This window comes from Stegostoma tigrinum, chromosome 22 (genome assembly GCF_030684315.1).
Source record: "Stegostoma tigrinum isolate sSteTig4 chromosome 22, sSteTig4.hap1, whole genome shotgun sequence".
NCBI lineage: Eukaryota > Metazoa > Chordata > Chondrichthyes > Orectolobiformes > Stegostomatidae > Stegostoma > Stegostoma tigrinum.
In genome coordinates, this window is record NC_081375.1 from 48,813,465 (window position 1) to 48,836,988 (window position 23,524).

Sequence of the window (23,524 nt, forward strand, 5' to 3'; positions counted from 1 at the left end):
ATGGGGCTAGGTTAGTCAAGGGAAGATGGACAGGTCAAGGTTATGCAGGCTAAGTGGATTTGCCATGATAAATTGCCCATGGTGTTCTGGGGTGTGTGGGTTGCAGGGGGATGGGTCTGGGTGGGATGCTCCAAGGGTCGGTGTGGCCTTGTTGGACCGAAGGGCCTGTTTCCACACTGTGGGGATTCTATGTTTAACAGTTTTAGTACAAGATGATCTTTGTAGTCTAATACACAGTCAACAATTAATCACCATCTGATACATTTACCAAAGGTTACCATTTAAAAAAGACATTTTCACCAGAAGGGTAACAGGCATAGATAACATCCCTTCAACATAAGTCTAAACTGCTACATTCATTGTTCTCAGTATTCTTTTCCTTAACAGCCCCATCTCATCCACACCCACACCCTTTTCAGCCTCAATTTACATGCATTTGTGAATAATTTAATGCTTAGGTGGTGGAGGTTAATTCAAAAGACAAACACAGCCTGTAAATTATAGCATTATCCTTATTCAGTATTTTGTAATGCTACACAGGGTGTACTGCTTGGCAGCCAGAGTACAGAGCTGCGTTTGCAAGACAAGGTGGCAGTTTTAGGGATTCAGTGGCTCACTTGCTCAGCATGAAGTTAGGAAGGTTGACACATGAAAGCAATAACAATAAAAACGCGAATACATTTTCTAACAGCATATTGGAAAGCAGCTGGAGGCACAGAAGGACAAGATGAGTTATTATCTACCAATACCCCATCTGGTCTGCAAAAAAATGAGAAAGATTAGCGCTTATGAAGAAGGGAATAAATTTTAGATAACTGGTTTTACAATAAACACTTGGATGAATATCAAATGCCTAAAATGAAACCATGGGACTGTTGATCATTTAATAGTGATTTTTATGTATAATGGAGCATGAAATAGATGTCCAATAGCTTACACAGCCATCAGATTTGGACCGCATGACAGACTGCAGTCCAGGCAGTTCTGTGGAGAGGCAACACTAGCTCAGTAGTAGTTTAATTAATTTATTTAATTTGCAGCATCATGTAAATATAATTCAAGGATGAAGCTGGTCAGATTATTAAAATATAAATAGAAACCCTACTGAGAAGAGAGACCGGATCAATACGCTCAGACTGAAAATGAGGACCGAGGGCTGCAGGTATATACTGGGGAAGATTCTCTCCATGCAGTACTGCAAAAAAAAAGGTCAAGATATCAATTATGGTTACAGGCTTGCCACACCTAATGAACACAGGAAATACTCCTCCACTGACAGATCTGTTCTGCAGTATTTCCAACCACAATGTGATGAAGGAAGAGAGTGGCAAATAATTCATGGTCGAGGCAGGTGAGCACAGCCTGTGGAACAAATAGGATAAAGATCTCATTTGACCTATCTTAACAGTTTAATGGAATGATGCCAGACTCACCAAAGAGACCCAAGGCATTCTGTACAGCGTAGAACATTCCCAGAGAGGTTGACTGACTGCATCAGAAACAGAAGAGCAGCACAATTCAAATTAACCACAGTGTTGGCAAAATATATGGGTTAATTTCATTGTAGTTGCTAATTTTTTTCCATCACTTACTGTTAAAGTTTCCAGTAAAGACAACCCTCGGACCTCTGATATTTTATTGTTGGATAAATCGAGTTCCTGTAACTGATGGGGAAATGATATAATTAGAAGATGCATCAAAGAATCAGAATGCATGATTATTTGTAGCTTCTCCATGAGGGAGGTTCAATTCCCCCTCAGTTTGCACCAGGCAAACTGATCATATTCAGTGTATTAATTACACACATTTAACTTCAGTGTCAATGGAAAGGGGTGGGAAATGAAAGTTTAGGGAGGAGGGAAAGGCTTTTGCTGCTGATTGTTAAGCAGAGGCCATACATTGAAATACAAGTATATGGATGTTGGCGAAAAACACAGCAATTTGAACAGCACACTTGGCCACAAACAATGGTCAGAATCGTGGTGCTGGAGTTAACCCCCTGTGGAATCATCCCCTGCCACAGACTGTACACCTTTAGGGAAAGGAGGAAACTGAAAAATCTGCATAAATATCACTGAAATGAAACAAATGTTTCAGAGATAATGGGAACTGCAGATGCTGGAGAATTCCAAGACAATAAAATGTGAGGCTGGATGAACACAGCAGACCAAGCAGCATCCCAGGAGCACAAAAGCTGACGCCTCGGGCCTAGACCCTCCCTCTCTGGTGGAGGGTCTAGGCCCGAGGCGTCGGCTTTTGTGCTCCTGGGATGCTGCTTGGCCTGCTGTGTTCATCCAGCCTCACATTTTATTGTCTTGAAACAAATGTTTCACTGATTCTATGTTGGTCAAAAAGGTGGGGATCCAGTAGAATGTAAAAAGGAATAATATTTTTATTTAACATCTCCATTCCTTAAGGCAGTAAATTGTGATAAGGTGCAGCTTGTCTCCAAGTGTCAGAAACTCAATTAAGTGCAAGTTCTTCACATGTGAGCCAAGACAGTAAGCATCACCAGGCTTAGTTCTTTGGAAAAGTCATTTGGACTCGAAATGTTAACTCTCAGGTCTCTCCACAGATCTGTTGAGATTTCCCAGAACTTTCTGCTTTTTATCTCAGATCTCCAGCGTCCACACTATTTGGCTTTCATTTAAATGTATTAGCAAGCTGCTCAACCACAGAAAGATCACAGTTGAATCCAGCTTATTTTTTCCTGCCACTTGATAACAAACTCACTTGTCATCCTATATCGCTGTTCATTCATTGTCACTGGCTCAGAACTGCATCCCTAGCAGTGCTGTGGGCATGGCTACACCAAATGAACTGCAGTGGTTCAAGCAAGCAGCTCACTTCCAGCTTCTCAAGGGCCATTAAGGATGAGCAATAAATGCTGGCCCAGCAAACGACACCCACATCCCAGAATATGTTAAAAAACCTCTCCAATATCAGTTAAGAACATAATGTTATAAATGAATTTTCCCCTAACACAGGAACGCTGAAGGTTGACGCTTGACCTTCTCACTAGATGAAATCAATGTAAATGTTTTTAGAAGTCAAACAAATGGGTCTTGTGGTCAAAGTTTTGATCCACTTTATCTTCCAACAGGGTAAGACATCTAAAGTAAGCGGAGTTTAAATTAACATTTCGATATGAACCAACTTGAGAGAAAAAAATTGGAAAATGGCACAACAGTTTATTATTAACAGGTGCTTTCAGATTTTTCCCACATTATTAAAGCATTAATGGGAATGAAGCTTGTCAAAGGATAATCAGCCTGGAAACATAATTGTTTGGTACCAAGCATGCTATTCATTACAACAGGTCTATGACCAGGTAATGAAGGAAATGACCAAAGTTTCTATACCAAGTAATTTTCATCATTACAGTACAGCAACACAATCTCAGCAGTTGGAAGGGGTCAGGTCACTGCTGAGTGATGTTACACTCTGGGCTTTTTGTCCTGCTGGTTGTACAACACAAACAAACAAACAAACAATCTACAACTGAATTGAATCTACGGTACACCGGGGGCACACAGCACACAGTATCCTAACCAGTAATAATATAATAGACCAAGCACTAAGATTTATTTCTGGTAGGACAGAATTGAAAAGTAGGAACGTGACGCAAAATCCATATTGAACTTTGGTTAGTGATAATGGGAACTGCAGATGCTGGAGAATCCAAGATAATAAAATGTGTGGCTGGATGAACACAGCAGGCCCAGCAGCATCTCAGGAGCACAAAAGCTGACGTTTCGGGCCTAGACACTTCATCAGAGAGCTGCATACAGTTCTGGTTTTAACATGCCATATTATAATTAACACCGTGTATCTATAACCCACAAAACATCTCTATGAGCCACAAAGTATTTATGACCAGCCACAAGTATATATAACCCATACACACCTGGTTTCTATGATTTACATGACAATATAATCACTTCTTAGAGTGTTGTGGCACAGTAGTAATGTCTTTACTCCTGAGCCAAATGGCCTGGGTTCAAGTCCCACCAGCTTCAGAGCGGTATGTGATATCATCTCTGAGCACGTTAATTACAAAATATCTATGATCATTTCTAGGGGTATTGTGATATTCCATTTACAATGATCTGTCACCCATGTGCTCTTAGAAGGTTTTATTTCTCTTTAACATCCCATGTCCAGTGCACTCCCAGAATCTACAGTTGGGTTGGAAGGAGCCTGCCCTCTCCTGCGTATTTGTGATTTGACTGTCATTTTATCCATTGGACTAAGAGTCTTCTTTAGCGCTATAACGGGTTAAAACCCTAGTGGAGGAGTGCTACTCTTTACCTGAAGCCCATCGAGGCAGAACAGGATCTCATCCTTGAATGTGGGAGTACCAGGCATTGCAAAGCCTTCAAACAATTGTTAGCATTAATATTAACCACCCTACTGTGTCACCAGTTGGCCTTAAACGTTTGGGCAAACAACTTTGGGAGAATTTGTTGTTAGAGAGTCCATACAGAGTGAGCATGTCCTGTCCAGATGCAGGCTCACCCTCCTAGGTTTCAGCTTCCATTGGGTTGGGGGGGTGACAGCTATGGTGGAGTGAAGGGGCCGGACATCTCTCAAGTACCCTGGAAAGAGTCGTCTGGGGGAATTTTATGTAGATGCTCCTTCAACTGTCAGTCTGCTGGTACTAACCTGCCTCCTAGTGAGGAACGGCCACCTGGAGTACAGTCAAAGTCCCTTACGGCCCTGTCATCTTGCTGCTGATGCTAACACAACGAAGTTCAGGTCTGCATGCATTTCTGCCAGCCATTGAGTATTCTGATGGCCCTACCTTTCCACGGCAGTTGGCAATCTCTCTATGGAGAGAGCCAGACAGGTTGCACATGTTGGAATCAGCATGACATTAATAATATTTGTGAACTCCCCCAAAACTTCAATCAAGTTTATTGAGCATTTCCAACAAACCTCCCTGCTACCTTTGTGCCGTTTTGTCCATTTTCACAAAGTTATTAATTGCTTACACGGTGGAATCATCTTCTGTCTGGGGCTGAGCAGGTGCTAGTTCTGTGGCATTTTGAACAAACGTGCAGTATTTCTTCCACGGCCAGGTGCACAGACATCTCAGTGATATGGTTGCCAGAGATAATGGGAACTGCAGATGCTGGAGAATCCAAGATAATAAAAAGTGTGAAGCTGGATGAACACAGCAGGCCCAGCAGCATCTCAGGAGCACAAAAGCTGACGTTTCGGGCCTAGACCCTTCATCAGAGAGCTCTCTGATTCTCTGATGAAGGGTCTAGGCCCGAAACGTCAGCTTTTGTGCTCCTGAGATGCTGCCTGGCCTGCTGTGTTCATCCAGCTTCACACTTGATATGGTTGCCAAATTGTGTTCTTGAGTCTTATCTAGGTAAACTACTCACTAAGGTAAAAGTATTTAAGGCAGTGGAGGGCACAGGAGGAATATTTACTGGTGCATCCTTTGGGGAAATCTCTGGCTATAATCAGTACCTGTTATCAATAGCCACATATATGGTGACCATGATCTACGTATCTATAATCAGTGCAGGGAATCTACGGGCACTGCATGTATGTATTATCATCTACATGATGCTTATAGATTTATAATCTATATGGGGACCTACATCCCACACAATGTCTACAATACATATGGAGTTTAAATATTTATAGGCAGCATCTTGTACCTATAATTTCATACAGTATTTATTTACCCTTAATCAGTTCTGCATACTTACTACCCTATACATGGAATGCTATGATCTATGTGGTGTTTATATATGTATAACCAACAGTATGTATCTATAGCCCAATATACAGGGTCCATGATCTACACGGTATTTATATATCTATAATCACTGCAGACAGCTGCAAATCATATGTTTTTGGTTTACCATCTACAATGTGGCTTATATATCTATTTTTAGCATTGTGCATCCATAATCCAAACACAGTCTCTGTGATCTACACAGTGTTTATATATCTGTAATCAGCATTAAGTATCCACAACCCGCACAAACAATATCTATGATCTACACAGTGTTTACACAGGGTGGCACAGTGGCTCAGTGGTTAGTACTGCTGCCTCCCAGCACTAGGGATCCGGGTTTGACTTCACCCTCGGGCAACTGCCTGTGTGGAGTTTGCATGTTCTTCCACATGTCTGCGTGGGTTTCTGCTGGGTGCTCCAGGTTCCTCCCACAGTCCAAAGGTGATTGGAGGCCTGTGACCAGCAGGGTGCCACAGGAATTGGTGCTGGTCCACTGCTTTTCATTATTTTTATAAATGATCTGGATATGAACATAGGAAGTGTAGCTAGTGTTTGAGATGGCGTCAGAATTGGAGGTGTAGTTGACAGCGAAGAAGGTTATCTCACAGAACACCGGGATCTTGATCAGATGGACCAATGGACCAGGAGTAGCAGCTGGAGTTTAATTTGGATAAATGTGAGGTGCTGCAGTTTGGAAAGGAAAATCAGGGCAGGACTTGTATACAAAGTGGAGTTGCAGGTAGAGAGGATAATGAAGGTGGCGTTTGGTGTACTTACCTTTGTTGGTCAGTGCACTGAGTATAGGAGTTGGGATATCATGCTGTGGCTGTACAGGACATTGGTTAGGCCACTTTTGGAATACTGCATGCAATTCTAGTCTCCCTGCTATAGAAGGGATATTGTAAAACTTGAAAGGGTTCAGAAAAAAATTTGAATGTTGCCAGGGTTGGAGGTTTGGTGTTATACAGAGAGACTGAATAGCCTGGGGCTATTTTCCCTGGAGCGTTGCAGGATGAGGAGCTTGGATAAAGTGAATAGCCAAGGTCCCTGAGTCGGGGGAGTCCAAAACCAGAAGACATAGGAGACTAGCAAAGAACACACTGGCCACATTACTGAACAATCTGAAAACACAAGTCTCCAGTGAGACAAGGACAACATGCTAAAATTACCAGACCTATGCCTTACCACACACTTCATCTTCAACAGCCAGGTACATGAACAAATTAATGCAACACCCATGGGTTCACCCATCTGGAGGCTCTTAGCATACACTGTTATGCAAAGACTGGAATGCTCAGCCCTCCCCAGATCCAACCTAAACTATGGGTTAGATACGTGGATAATACCTTCGTGATCATTAAACAAGCAAAGTTAGAAGAAACACACCTTCTTATTAACTGCATATTCACCAGGAGCTAGTTCACCAGGGAAGTGGAGAACAACAAGCAACTCCCGTTTCTAGACGTAATGGTGGAACGAACGAACAATGGTGAATTCCTTACCAGCATACAAAGAAAGACTACACACACACACCAAATTCTGAATTAAAACAGTAACCACCCCAGGGTCCACAAACTGAGCTGTGTCAAGGCTCTGTTTAAACGAGTGGTAACTCACTACAATGCCCCAGAGCTGCACAAAAACGAAGAGGAACACCTATAAAGAGTCTTTGCAAACAAGGCCTATCCTTGTTTTGTCTGCCGATGCCTAGCAAACAAACATCACCAAGAAGACACTGTATGCCCCAACACACTGGCCACCGTACCCTAGGTTAGAAACACATCAGAACTGACTACAGGATAACAAAGTGTGGAGCTAGATGAACACAGCAGGCCAAGCAGCATCTCAGGAGCACAAAAGCTGACGTTTCGGGCTGAGACCCTTCATCTCTAGGTCTAGGCCAAAAGCGTCATCTTTTGTGCCCCGAGATGCTGCTTCGCCTGCTGTGTTCATCCAGCTCCACACTTTGTTATCTTGGATTCTCCAGCATTTGCAGTTCCCATTATCACTGATACAATTTTAACCTCACTGCGAAGCCTCTTCCAGGGATGCCTAATCTGAAGAAGTTACCCTCTTCCCTCCGGACCAACCTCAGGGAATCTCTCTCCCACTGCAACTCGCTTGTAATCTCTTCAGCCTTGAAACTGCTCGACCATGTCCTGAAGCAAACCAGGTACAAAAAAAAGCTCTCTGATGAAGGGTCTAGGCCCGAAGCGTCAGCTTTTATCTCCTGAGATACTGCTTGGCCTGCTGTGTTCATCCAGCTCCACACTTTGTTATCTTGGATTCTCCAGCATCTGCAGTTCCTATTATCATGAGAACTGACTACAGGACTTCTATGACCTCTTGGAATAAAGATAGTTCACAAACCAACAGTCAAACTTTGCCAGTTACTCTCAAAGACGAAAGACCCCATGCCTACAATGAGCACGACAAATGTGATATATAAAATACCACGCAACAATTGTGAGAAACACTACATAGGACAGATGGGCAGGAAACTCGCCACCTGGATACATGAACATCAACTCATGGCAAAACAGCACGACCAACTCTCCCTCGTTTCAAAACACTCCAACATAGAAGGACATCAGTTTTGACTGGAGCATCTGCTAGGACTGGGACAGGTACTAGTTATAGTACTAGGACAAGCAAGATAAAGACAGGCACGAGAATTCCTGGAAGCCAAGTTTTCAACCACTGAAGCAATTAACAAACATGTTGAAATAGGCTCCATCTACAGACTACTGCGATACAAAAAACAGAAACAAGACTGCCCAACATGACAGACCAGACCATATAAATTCAGAGTGGGACAGACCCACTGTGCTTCAACGGAGGCTACACGGTACTTATGATGTCTCCTAGAAAGGAAAAGAAATGTTTGCATGAAATCCAGTCAGCTCGGCGAACCAACCAACAATTCCAGAGGGCATACGTTTGATGTGGGAGGGGAAAGATTTAAAAGGGACCCAAACGGGCAACATTTTCATGTACAAGATGGTGCATGTATGGAACGAGCTGCCAGAGGAAGTGGAGGAGACTGATATGATTACAACATTTAAAAGACATCTAGTATATGAAAAGGAGGGGTTTGGAGGGATATGGGCCAAACGCAGGCAAATGGGATGAGTTTAGTTTGGGAAAATTAGTTGGCATGAACTGTTTCCATACTGTGAACCTCAGTGACTGTGTGTGCAGGTTAGATGGGCTGGCCATGGTAAATTGTCCTGTGGTGTCCAGGGATGTGCAGGTTAGGTGAATTAGTCATGGTAATTGTGGGGTTACAGGGATAGGGATGGGGCGGGTAGGGGTTTGGTCTCGATGATATGTTCTCTGGAGGGTTCGTGCAGACTCGATGGGCTGAATGGCCTCCTTCTGCACTGTAGGGGTTCTGTTCTAGATCTGTGATCATCCCTGGATATCTAACCATCACACACCCGATGTCTGTGACCTACGCAATGTTTACGTATCTATAATCAGCCATGGGTATCTATAAACCTCATTATACAATGCACATTTGCCTCCGTATTTCAGTAAATTGTAACTGCCACCAGTAAATCACAACTGATGACAGCAAGTGTTTCTGTGCAATATTACAGGCCCATGGTTACCTGTGGTATGAATTATTGCTCCTCCAGTAGCTACAGGAAAAGACTGGTATAAGACAATAAAGACAGGGAGAAATTGTTATTAGTGCCAATTGACATTTCACTCTGGGGAGGGTCCAGAGCAAAGTTACAAGAATGATCATAGAAATATGAGGAAACGCACAGCACAGTAGAATTGATACATTGTGTCTCTTTTCACTTGAGAGAAAGGTGACTGGGAGGTGCCTAACAGAGATACTTAAAACTAATGAAAGTTTTTTTTAAATGAGTGGATGCAGAGAAAATGTTTTCACTTTAGGCAAAACAGCATAACTAGAAGATATCAATAGAAGATTATTGTGAAATCTCAAAGCCACTTGTTTCTCCAAAGAGTGGCAAGAATATGGAGCTCCCTACCAGAGAAAGTGATTACAGCAAACAATACAGATGCACTTAATTGGAAGCTAATCAAGCAAATGAGGGAGAGGGGAACAGATGTTTATAACAATACATTTGGGAGACAGAAGATGTTAGGAGGCTAGAATGGAGCACAAATGTCCATGTGGGATATTAGACTAAATATTTTTGTGCCTTTTGTCCCATGTAAGTGGCAATATGATTTACATCACATCCATTCCAATCAAGAAAATGTAAAACATCAGAACGTCACCACATCCAGGCTGAAAATTGCTACTCCAGTCTATTAATAAATTTTTAAATTTTTAAACCTAAAAAGACAAGTTATGACACGCTGCCATGATACATGGGACTTGAACCTAGACCTTCAGGACCACAGTCGGGACACTACCACTGTGCCACAAGAGGCCCTCCAATCTACTTGTAAATAACTATTTACATAGACAAAATAAGACAGTTCCCTCATTCTGATACACTCATTAATCAAGAGAATTGCTGGACTCTAGTAGTATTCTGAACTCTTTGAAGATGAAACCAGTCATCACTCCCGATTAAGTCAAATATTGAAAGAAAAAAACCATCAATGACAACCCATCACTGCCTCTCTCAAATCAATATCTCTCTCATATTAAGCCTCCTCAAATCACTCACAAAAACCACCAACATCGCAGCACCCCAAAAGAGGAAGCAAATTTACCAGTGAGGTTCCTGGGGGCATCCAAAGGGCGCATATGGCTCATTAATATCATTTACATAAGGCCTGAGGTCCAACATCTGAGCACCGCACACCTATTCATCCAAACACAAGGATTATTCCCTGTATCTACTTACCAACTGCCTCATACGTTTACAACATCCTTTAAATGGATGGCTAAGCTAGTTGTAAAACTGCTTCCATATGGAAAAACTACAGTGAACTAACTATAGTCCACAGGAGCAATATACTATAGTTGCTGGAATCCAGTGCTTTTTGATCTAATACTCACATTTACTCATACAGCCAAGAGTGCAATAGTCTTTGGCTGTTCCCATGTTGTATTCTCTGCAGAATTTACTGCGCGAGACAACCTCCTCAGAAAGTCTGAGCATCCATTCATGTGCAAACATTTGCCTGATGATTGCATTTAAAATATGCCTCTCAGATTCAACATCAGACTTGTTTGCTTTTTAATTCCTAATTCTCAAAACATTTAATGCAGCTGAGAGAGAGTCATTTGAGGTACATCCAATGTGCATATGAAAGGCATTAGCAGGATTAGGCACTGGTTGCTTCTTGTCTAATCTACAATACAGCTGACTGTTCTTCCAGATCTTGCTAGTCTGGATATGTGGTCAAGTGACTGCTTGACATGTTTGAGGTGCTACAACAGTTTTCTTTGAAAAGCATATCCATTAACTAGTTTTCCTAAATGTATCCCAAGAGGCATATAGCATTCGTGATCTCTAACCATAATGTACAGGCCACTCAACATTCATCTGCAGTATGCAGCTCCTTTAATGCTCTTTATCCACATCATTAATCTCCAAAAGGTAAGGGTCACCAGACCTGATACATTAACTCTTTCTTCCTTCACAAATGCTTCCAGACCCTGAGCTTTTCGAGCAATTTTGTTTTTGTTCTGACTTACAGCATCCGCAGTTCATTTGGTTTTCTTATGTCCAGGAACTTTTTTTTCTATTCATTCATGGGATGTGGGACATGGCGTGGGCATCACCTGCTGGCCAGCGTTTATTGCTTCTTCCTAGTTACCCTTGACAAGGTGGTAGTGAGCTGCTTTCTTGAAGTGCTACAGACCAAGTGCTGTGGGTTGACCCACAATGCCATTAGGGAGGAAATTCCAGGACTTTGACCCAGCGACAGTGCTGGAATGGTGATATATTTCCAAGTCAGAAAGGTGAATGACTTAGAGGGGAACTTGCAGGTAGTGGTATTTCCATGAATCTGCTGCCCTTGTCTTTCTAGATGAAAGTGATCATGTATTTTGTAAGTGCTGTCTTTGGTGAATTTTTGCAGGGTATTCTTAGATAGTACACATTGCTGCTACAGAGTGTCAGGGGTACAGGGAATGAAAATTTGCAGATGTGGTGCTAATCAAGCTGGCTGATTTGTCTTGGATGGTGTCAAGCTTCTTAAATATCGTTGGAGCTGCATCCAAACAGGCAAGTGGGGAGTAGTCCGTCACACTCACGACTTATGCCTTGTAGATGATGGACAGGCTTTGGGGGGTCAGGAAGTAAGTTATTCGCCTCTGTATTTCTAGCCTCTGACTGGCTCTTGTAGCCACTGCATTTATGCGGTGAATCCAATTGAGTTCTTGGTCAGTGGTAATCCCAAGAATGTTTACTGTGGGGGAATTCGGTGGTGGTAAAACCATTGAATGTCATGGGCAATGGTTAGATTGTTTCTTAATTGTCATTGCCTAGTATTTGTGTAGCACGAGTGTTACTTTCCACTTGTCAGCCCAAGCCTGGATACTTATCTGAGGGACTCCTGCAGAGATGTCCTGGAGCTGAAATGACTGACCTCCAACAACCACAACCGCCTTCCTACATGGCAGGTATGATTCCAACCAGCAGAGCATCTGCCCCAATTCCATTGAATCCAGTTTTGTTAGGGCTCCTTGAAGTCAAGGGCTATGACTCTAGCCTCGCCTTTGGAATTCAGCTCTGTGGTCTATGTTTGAACCAAGGCTGTAATGAGGTCAGGAGTTGCGTGGCCCTGGAGGAACCTAAACTGGTAGTCACTGAGCAGGTCATTACTGACCAGGTGCTGCTTGATAGCACTGTTGATGACATCTTCTGTCACTTTACTGATGATTGAGAGTAGACTGATGGGGAAGTAAATGGCAGGGTTAGGTTTGTCCTGCTTTGTGTGTGCAGGACGTATCTGGGCAATTTTCACATTGTCAGGTAGATGTCAGTGTTGTAACTGTACTGGAAGAACTTGGTTAGGGAAGCGACAAGTTCAGGCGTACAATTCTTCAGAATATTGCCAGAATGTTGTCAGGGCCCATAGCCTTTGCATTTTCAGTGCCTCCAACTGTTTTTAGATATCGTGGAGTGAATTAAATTGGCTGAAGTCTGGTAGCTGTAATGCTAGAGGCCACTGGAGGAGGCCAAGATGGATCATTCATTTGGCACTTCTGATTGCTGCAAATCCTTCAGCCTCATCTTTTGCACTGATGGGCTGGGCTCTTCCATCTTTGAGAATAGGGATATTTAAGGAGCCTCCTCCTCCAGTGTATTGTTTAATCATCCACCATCATTGACAACGAGATGTGGCAGGACTGCAGAGCTTAAGTCTGATCCATTAGTTGTGGGTTTGCTTAGCTCTGTCTATCACTTGCTGCTTATTCTGCTTGGTAGTTTTATTACATTGACACTTCATCTTCAGGTATGCCTGGTGATGCTCCTGGCATGCCCTCCAGCATTTTCCATTGAGCCAGGGTTGATCCCCAGGCTTGACAATTCTGCTTGAGTGAGGGATATGACAGGCCATGAGGTTGCAGGACATGTTGATTCTGCTACTGGTGATGGCCCATAGTGCCTCAAGGATACCTGTCTTGAGTTGCTAGACCTGTATCATTAAGCATGGTGATAGTGCCACACAATATGATAGAGGGTATTCTCAATGTGAAGCTGGGACTTTGTCTTCACAGATGCTATGTGGTGGTTACTCTTAACAATACTGTCATGGACATATGCATCTGCAGCCAGAAAATGGCTAAGGATGAAGTCAAGTATATTTTTCCTCCTGTTGGTTCCCTCACCATCTGTCGCAGACTCAGTCTATGAGCTATGTCCTTTAGGACCCGACCAGCTCAATCAGTGCTGATGCCAGGCCACTCTTGGCAGTAGAAATTGAAATCACCCTCTCAGAGTAAATTTTGAGCCTTTGCAAGTGTTGTTTAACATGTAGGAGCACTGCTTTATCAGTGGAGGGAAGGCAGTTTGTGGTAACCAGCAGGAGGTTTCCTTGCCTGTATTGGACCTGAAGCCATGAGACTTAGTGGGGTCTGGAGTCAACATTGAGGACTCCCAGAGGAACACCGTCCTGACTGTATACCACCTCTGCTGGGTCTGTTCTGATGATAGGACAGAACACATCCAGGGATGGTGATGGCATTTGTCTGGGACAGTCATACTTATGGAATCCTACCTTACAATGTCAAGCTGTTGCTTGACTATTCTGTGAGACAGCTCTCCCATTTTTGGCACTAGCCCCCAGATGTTCATAAGGAGGGCTTTGCAGGGTTGAAGGGCTATTTCTGCCATTGTCTTTCCAGTGCCTAGGTCAATGCCAGGTGGTCATTTATTTTTCATTTGGTTTCATTTATTTTTAGATACTTTTAGCAATTGGTACAACTGAGAAGCTTGTTCGGCCATTTGAGCATCAATCACATTGCTGTGGGTCTGGAGTTACATGTAGACCAGACAATGTGAGGATGGCAGATTTCTTTCCCTGAAGTACATTAGTGAACCAGATGGGTTTTCTGACCATCGACAATGATTTCATAGTCATCAGTAGATTCTTTATACTGTTTTTTTTAAGCTGAATTTAAATTCCACCATCTGACATGGCATGATTTGAACCTGGGTCTCGAGATGACTAGCTGATTTCTGAATTAACAGTCTAACGATAATAACGCTGGACTATTCCCTGCTCTAAACTCTATGGCTGGAATCTTCTGCTGCTCCCAGGAGGAGGAAGAATGTTGAGCAGGGGGCCAACACTCAGATTGTCAACAGTGGGATAGACTCCTCCAGTTAAGTTCACAGAACTTAAGTGAGCTAAAGGAGGAGTAAGGAGGCCGGTGTCATAAAGACCTTTTGCATGAATGTAAAAGGCATGCATTCTCATCAAAAGACCGGCTCGCCAGAATAAAAGTCCACTTCCCAATTAAGTTCTCCACAAGTAAGATATACATATCTTCAGTTTTACGAATGAATATATGTGTGCCACGCAAGGTAGTGATGTGCCCAAGAGAGCACTGTAATACTAGTGTACTGACCATAATTTCATCCTGGGCTAGGCTGTATCCAAGTTTCAGACTTTCAGTGTCTAATGACAGGTTCACTGGAGATGGGTGGAACTGTGTAGACTTTCTAGGAAAGGACGGAAGGTTGTTTCAGTAACAGCACAATGCTCCTAAGACTGTTGGTCCTGGGAAGGACTTTTAGGGCAATGATGGTGAATGTAATTGTACCTAAAAGTTCATTGACTTATAAATCTGGGCCTTCAGGGTTTAACTGAGAGTACAGGGAAGCAAAAGAAACAGCTACAGTGAGGGGGGAGTTAGATCTGGTAGGGTGGTAGCTGCAGGATCTGGGTGGGTGCTGTAAGGTTCATGGGGAGGGTCACGGAACATGATACATTAAATATACTTGAGAAGGAGAGGATCAAACTCAAAATGAGCATGGAGACAGATACGGGCCACAGGGAGAGCAAAGAGATCCAAAAAGATTTCTATAGAGTCCAAGGTAACAAAGAGATTATGTCCTAATTGGCATCTCTTGCTGCATGTGAAATGGGGTGCAAGAGAGGTGACAATACTGTGCTGGTCAAGGATGATGAGAGAAACCTTGTGCCATGGAGACAGGAGAAGGTTTTGTCTACTTATGTCATGGGTCATATTAAGATCCCAGCGAGGTCAGGAGCTACCATAGATTGTGTGCTAAATAAAAACCAAAAGATCTGAGGAAGGGTCACCAGATCCAAAATGTTAACTCTGCTTTTTTCTTCACAGACGCTGCCAGACCTGCTGAGCTTTTCCAGCAACTTTGTTTTCGTTGTGCTGATAGATTATGTCTGAATTGGCTGCTCCTGTTCCATCAGGAGAAAAAGAGGGGGAGACAGGGTTGTAGTAACTTTAAGGGGCCTGGCTGAGAAATGTGTGCTGATTTACAGTCTTTTGGTTCCTGGGTACTGATCATAGCTTATGAGGGGGATTGGGTAGCATGTCACTGCTGGCAAGGCTAGACTGTCTCAAATATGTCCCAACAGTGATGGAATAAAGTTCATAAAATGTGAGGCTGGATGAACACAGCAGGCCAAGCAGCATCTCAGGAGCACAAAAGCTGACGTTTCGGGCCTAGACCCCTCTGATGAAGGGTCTAGGCCCGAAACGTCAGCTTTTGTGCTCCTGAGATGCTGCTTGGCCTGCTGTGTTCATCCAGCCTCACATTTTATTATCTTGGAATCTCCAGCATCTGCAGTTCCCATTATCTCTGGAATAAAGTTCAGTTGTGTCTGAGGAAGGGTGCAGGCTCCAGTACCTTAGTCAATGCACCACTTCTCCACGCACACAGAGGTTGAAACAAAAGCAGCATTCACTTGTAGTCCTCCAGGTTTTGTTTCACTGTGGTGACATGGGGAAGTCAGGGGGAAATTGATGACAGGCAGGGCTACCAACTGGCTGAAATATGCTCTGTGGCGAGAGAAAACTTCAGAGAATATGTTGATCAGATGAGCCACTGCAATCCCAAGCTGATGCCATTACTGCCATCCTAAAATAAACTGTTGATCAGTATCTCTATCCACCAGTGTACTGGGAACGTGTGCAGAATATCCCAGTCATCCACACACAACTGCATCCAGTTAGCAGGTACTCTTCAAAAGAGACCGTGATTTAGTGAAATTCCAAACAGAGTCAGAGCAAGGCTGCCAGAGCATTACAATTTTGCAGGAGTCCCACAGATGCAAGGGGTTATTGACTGCACCCGTGTTATCAAGAGCTTCAGAGCATCAGGCAACTCTATTCACTAACAGAAAAGGTTCCATTCTGCAAACATGCAGTTGGTCTGTACCACAGAAAACAAATAATTCTGTCTCGTGCGTACTACACAAGGCATTCTCACAATGTCTATATCCTCTCCAACTTGCAAGTGCTGCAAATGTTTGAGTCACCTCAATGAATGCAGGCCTGGCTCGATGCAGACAGGGGATACCCATGGAGGACCTGGCTCAAGACATCAGTCAGACATCTGCAAAATACTACCATGGACAGGTATAATGCAGAACATCCCACAACAAGGGCAACAAGAGAGCCTGTCAAAATGAGGTTCTGCTCCTTGGACTGCTCAGGTGGAGCACTTCAATATTCACCACATGGAGTGTCCAGGATTAGTGTGGCTTTCTGAAATCTGCACAACTTCATTCACCAAAGGGAGGGATATATCAGAAGAAGAAGAGATGGAGGAACCAAATACCTCCTCACAAAAAGTAGGAATGAGAAGACGACAACAAAGACGGTAAGGGCCCGAATGTTGTGGAGGCTGGGCCAGAACCTAAGGCAGTGTTGCAACAGGCAGATAGTCCTGTGACCAACTCATTACCACAGATTCCAAGCCCAGTGAGATAGCAATCCAAATTCTGCAAACAATTGCTTTTAATCCTCTGATTGCTGGAAGCCCCCTAGGGCAAGGGCATTGTTGTTAATTTTCAGTTCTCTAATATTCCAGTGACTGCATTAAAAATTGCTATTGTTCATAAAATCTGCTACTATTGTGATCATTAATCCCTAATGAAAAGCATTCAATTTGTGTGAATACTTTACTCGTACAGGACCGTGTCTGCACAACCAGTCAAAGCACTAAATACCCACACAGCACAGCACACTCATTTAAACACAAGCAATTGGAAGGAGAAATGATGCAGGCCCCAGCCTTAGGTGCCCACGACATTGAAACCACATGCACTCCTAGATCATTACACATGCACTCATCTTCCTGACTCCTACTGCCAATGAGGAAGGTGTCTTATGATGAAATCTGTCACATGTAATTGCAAAATAGGGCATAGGAATTAGCAGCAAGGGTACGCCATTAGACACCTAGAGCCTGGTCTGCCATTTACCTAGATCATTACCCATCTTCAATCTCAACATCATTTTGTCACATTATCCATAGATTCCTTGATATCTTTAAAATGCTGAATCTGTCCAACTCTATCTTGAAAATACCCAAGTACTGAGCTCCTACAGTCCCCTGGGGCAAAGGTTCCCCAAGGTTAATTGTGCTCTCAATTAATATATTCCTCCTTTCCTCCTCATGTCAGTCCAGTGTGGCCTACTTCTTACGCTGAGCCTCTGTCATCTGGTTATAGACAAAATTACCAAGCTGCCAGCCAGGCACCCACCCACGTCGGGGGAAATATAGTTCCTATATCCACCCATCCAGCCTTGGGATAATTTTGTATGGTTCACTGGTATAGCGTCTCATTGTCCTAAACTCCAGTGAATACAATACATTCAATTTTTACACTTAGGACCATCCCACCTTTCTTGCAAGTAATCTGGGCAAGATTGGTTACACTTCCTCTATGGCAAGCATATCTTCCCTTGGCCACCACTGCAAACAAACATGCAGGTCTGGTTATATAGGTACTAACCAACTGAAGCATTCTCAATTGTGCGCTCAATTCCTCTTGGAATAAAGGCCATCAAACCATTTGACTTCCTAACTGCATCTGAAAAGCACCATCAGTGACTTCTGAACAAGGGCAACCAAGTCTCTTTAGACATCAACACTTCATAATCTCTCATCATTTGTATTTCTCCATAATCTTGCATTTCTGTTGGACTTACCCATGTGGAAACATTCACATTTTCCATTTTACCTTGTCTTTGTCATGGTCTTGCACACTCAGTTATCTTGTCAAACAGTCCTTGACAGCTCTCTGCATAATTCTTAGAACAGTGTTAACCACCAAGCCACAGTGCCACCCCTCAGTTAACTAAGATATCAGTTAACCTTTCAGGTGCTTGAACTTTAGTAAAGCCTTTGCCAAGGTTCCACATGGTAGACTAATGAGTAAAATTAGACCACATGGGATTCAAGGTGAGCTTGCCAATTCGATACAAAATTGGCTCAACAGTAGGAGACATATTGATGGTGGAGGGTTGTTTTTGGAATGGAGACCTATGATCTGTGGTGTTCCACAGGGATCGGTGCTGGGTCCACTGTTGTCTGTCATTTATATAAACAATTTAAATGCGAATACGGTCAGTAAGTTTGCGGATGACACCAAGATTGGTTGGATAATGGACAGTGAAGGTGGTTATCTAAGGTTACAAAGAGATCTTGATCAATTGGCTCAGTGGGCTGAAGAGTGGCAGTTTAATTTGTATGAATAATTGGATAATAATGATGTTTAATTTGGATAAATGCAAGGTATTGCGATTTGGTAAAAGAAACAAGGACAGGACTTTTACAATTAAAGGTAGGGTCTTGTAGCGTTGTAAAACTGAGAGATCTAGTGATTCAGGTCCATAATTCTTTGAAGTTTGCATCACATATGGATAGGGTAATTAAGAAGGCATGTAGCATGCTTGCCTTCACTGCTCAGACCTTTGAGTCCGTACCTCTACACGTACACAATCCAACTCCTTCCTGCCAGTGCCATTGCCTCCTCCTCAAAGAGAATGAGGATCCTAATCAACAACAAAAACAGTAATTGCTGGAAAACCTCAGGAGGTCTGGCAGCATTTATGGGGAGAAAACAGAAGTAATGTTTTGGGTCCAGGATTCTAATGTTTGGCACTCTTTTGCCAATCTGCAAATACTCACTCAACTGTGTGCATTGATCATTCTGGTCGCCTGCAAGAGAATAATCAGCATCTCTCAGGGTGTTTGAGTAGTTTATGGACATTTGTACCTATGACTGCACTTCCTTGGTAATTGACTAACCACCACACTGTCCTAGAATAGGTGGAAATTGACAGCAATAGGTGGCTGGCATACATTCAATCCACATAATCCATCTAAGGCTTGCAGTCAATCCTCCTGTCTGGCACACTCAACAAATCACATAATTATATTGCTGATGCCCTTATGAGTGTCATTTTGCATTGACCATATAGCATCCCTTGACTTTGTGGAGCACAGGAAATTGTGCATCTGTCCACAACACTGCAGCCAGGTGCTGGAGTGGCCCCCATTGGCACTAATTTGTGCTGTGATCTCCATTCATGCTGACATGGTACAACAGGAGGTCATCACCTATTTCTATGCAGCCTAGAGTCTGCAATGAGGTGTCGGTCAACTGTGAGGACATTCTATCTGGACTGAGAATCCCCAATGTCGGGCGAGCAAATCACCCAAAAGCTAATGCCATGCTTCTGGCTGGCAACAAGTAAGTCCCCATCTAGGTGCCCTATAAATATGGCACCAAGATCCCCTGAGGAAACAACAGGGGTGCCGAATTCTGCCCACTGCCCCGTTCGAAGATGTGTCGAGCTACTCATGCAAACACACCTAATGAGCTGACTATGATGCAAGTGCATAAGAAAAGCCAACCCAGTCTCAAAGAAAAAATGACACTTCAACACCCAAGTTAAACTTATACTGCATGACATATATTCCAGCCAATAAGTGCAGGTAACATACAACGACTTAGTGTAAACCCCCTATTTACGTATAGTACATATTAGACCATTTGTCAATATTAATGTATGTCGATACTTCATCTAGACTGAAAACCTAAAATATCACTCTTTTATAAACTGTGTCAATTCACATTTATGACCTGATTATATATTCTCTGAATTTTTTTCATTTTTCTCTGAACCTTCATCTGAAAACATGGTTTCTGCCATGCGTGTTCAGGTTATTTTGATCTGCATACATAGCAGTCAGAGCAAAACATGAACAAGAGTAATTTGACAGGTGACAAAATAATCATTAACCTGTATCCATGATCATGTATAAAATGTGAAGATGAAATGTAACAAAATAAATAATTCAAACGTCATATTTGGAGTAACAATTTTTTCAAGAGAACATTTAAGAACTTAAATCTCTGAATATATAATTCACAAATTATAAAGTCTATGTCAATTGAGTAAGATTATTTTACAGTACTGATTTATTCATCAGCACATTTCTATAAACTGACTATATGCCTCTTAGTATATTTGATTCATGTTTCAGAACATCACTGTACATAACTATCACAAGACCGTCATATTCCTTTGCACACCACAAAAATACCTTTCTCTCCCCTGGCTGTGTTCTAAAGGTCATTTTTAGAGGTCTCCTTTAGCATCCAAAATAGTGATGGACACTGACATTAATCATCTGTCAAGGTATTTGCCTTTAAATTATATTCATGAAATGGGTCGGTCAAAGTGTAAACCAAGTTAACAAATCAATGAGAATTTGGAAGTTCTGTTGAGTTTTTTTAAGACATCTCAGCTTGATTGATAGGAGCTTCACAACTTAAGTGATAATAAACCCATTAAGAAAAAGAAAATCACATACATGCAATGAGAAGGATGCTACAATAGAAGTTCTCAGTCCAATTCGACAAATCTATGTTCCATAGAAAGAAGACATCAATTTTATTTGTAAAACTGTTGGAGATGCAGCAAATACTGATCGAGGCTGTTATTTTTTGCATTTAGCACATCTGACACTGACCTTGTTACACTTGCTGAGATCAACAACTCCACACAACTTGTTATTGGAAGCAAGTAACTCCTCAAGGCAGGGCAACACATTTACGGCCTAGATAAAAACATAATGCAGTTAATATCCCTCAGAGAAATTCCACTTCTACAGCATGGCAGAATATGTTAATGAAGTTATATTAACTCTTCTTCTTATCCTAGATCAGTCCAAATCAAACCAGAAATTTCTCATGCTGCATGCAAACAATTTAATTTACCTTAATATATTTTCCCATTACACCTGCCCACTTACAATTATTCACATTAGGTTTATCTGAAAGTTGTCGAGCTGATAATATCTGCGCTGAGCAGCAGTACATTCTTCTACTGCAGGAATCTTGATAAGGAAGAGAGTGATAAACATGTTGGTGTGGATTCACGCCAGAAGGTTTGTGGCAAGCATGTAAAGAAAGCTGTTGAAGGACTATATAAAAGGGTGAAGATGTAGTCTACGATTTCAATCAAGGAAGACAAGAAGTCAGATACAGATAATAGGGTAGAGTAGGGGTTTTTTTAAAGTTAGTTAGTATCAGGAGAGAATATTCAAGCTTGGTGGCTAACCAGGTATAGAGTTGAAAACTCAGCTCAAGTCCAAGTAGGATGTCAAGTCAGTACATCTTGGATTTAGTCAAGGGGCAACCCAAATGCTAATAAATTCCAGTTAGGTCTCTGAAGAGCAGTCAATGTACTCAAACAGTTCATCAAAAGCAAATTATACCAGGGGAATAACCCTTTGCGCCATTTTCCCAGACCCCCTGTAACTGTTGCAATCTTCCTTACAGTGATGTCAGTTATCTGGTTATGACTGATGTCTAAAGACGTCAGTTGGGACAGTCCTGAAAGCTCTCGGGATTCCACACAGATCAAGCGGTTGCTGTCCAGCCTCAATCGCTGTAATTTTCGGAGTTTGAGGAGACCTTTCCCTAGACATAATAAAGAAAAGTTAACAAATACCACTTCACAATTGGTACTGGGCTGCAGTCAATCATGGCTTTAATGTAACTGGTACATTTGCACTCATAAAAACGTTCAAGTTTCCCTCAATAGTTTATCAATATGCTAGTTGCCTGGTATGGTGCTAAGTCTACCAATAGGTAGCAAGCTTTAAACAAACACAAAGAATGCTGGAAAATCTCAGCAGATCTGGTAACACCTGTGGAGACAGAAACAGAGTTAACACTGAGTGAAGTATGTCTCTTATTCAGAACTAAAGAAGAACTCTAAGCGGTCTCCCTTATACTGACAAGTCCAAATACAGAGCAGATGACTATTTTGTGGAACATCTCCATTCTATCTATAGGAATGACACTGACCTCCAAGTTGCTTGTTACTTCAATGAACCACCTTGCTCTCAGGCTAACATTTCTGTCCTCGGCTTGCTATAATCTTCAAACACATGCTCAAGGAACAACAGCTGACTGCTTAGGCAGTCTACAGCCTTGAGGTTTCAATACTGAATTCCATAAATTTCAGAAACTGACTGCATCATGTCTGTTCTCCATTTTTTTTACACTGTCCTCCCCGCTCACCCTAGCCTTGTCTTGATCATTTTGCTTATTGCTCTTCATAGAGATGACCCATTCACTTCCTTTTACACCTTGATTTATATCCATTTTATAGCTCTTTTTCTCTTTCACCAGCATTAACAACCTCCTTATATTTTGCACTGGACCTCAACACAAGAAGTTCTTGTTCCTCCTCCACCGCTTTCAAAAGTGTATATTAAAAAAATGGAGTCATACTGGACTCAAAACATTATCTCTCTTTCTCGGTCCACAGATGCTGCCAGATCGATTGAATTTCTCCATTATTCTGTGTGTTTGAATCAGATCTCCAGATTCTGTAGTATTTTGTTTTTAATTGCATTTCTGTAGTGTCTTTCAGGACTTCAGACAATTATCAATTGCTTTAAAACCAATCAAATACTTTTTGATGTGTGGTCAATATTATAAAAAACGCAAATGTCAGTTTGCACACAGCAACATCATGCATTCAGCAATGACGTATTGACTAGATGATTTGTTTATCACAACTTTGGTTGAGGAATGAAGCAGAGAGGGCTTAGACTTTGATTTCATGTCTCTTCTGAAAAAAAACCTCTGAAAGTGCTACATCCTCTCACGACTGTGCTAGAGTGTCAGCCTGGATTATGCACACAGTTCTCTGCATTGAAGCATGAACCATACACCTCCTAACTCAGAAGTGAGAGTACTGAGCAATGACTGACACCTTGGAGCATTAAAGATGTCTAAAGATAGACAAAAGACAGAGAGGGCGAAAGTTAAACTGAAGCCAGCTAGAATTGCCAACCC

General features: G+C 42.3%; 1 protein-coding gene across 4 annotated transcripts in view; it reads right to left on the bottom strand.

Annotated features, from left to right (window-relative positions):
* Positions 1 to 23,524, bottom strand: part of LOC125463785 (protein phosphatase 1 regulatory subunit 7-like) — a 75,835-nt gene that overhangs the window by 36,158 nt on the left and 16,153 nt on the right. For all 4 annotated transcript variants that reach the window (XM_048555477.2, XM_059653819.1, XM_059653818.1 and 1 more), the window contains exons 6-9: positions 21,993 to 22,135; positions 21,184 to 21,270; positions 1,593 to 1,664; positions 1,434 to 1,489 (exon numbers count right to left, since the gene is read on the bottom strand). In XM_048555477.2, the coding sequence (XP_048411434.1) occupies positions 1,434 to 1,489; positions 1,593 to 1,664; positions 21,184 to 21,270; positions 21,993 to 22,135 (358 nt within the window). The remainder of the gene's footprint in view (positions 1 to 1,433; positions 1,490 to 1,592; positions 1,665 to 21,183; positions 21,271 to 21,992; positions 22,136 to 23,524) is intronic.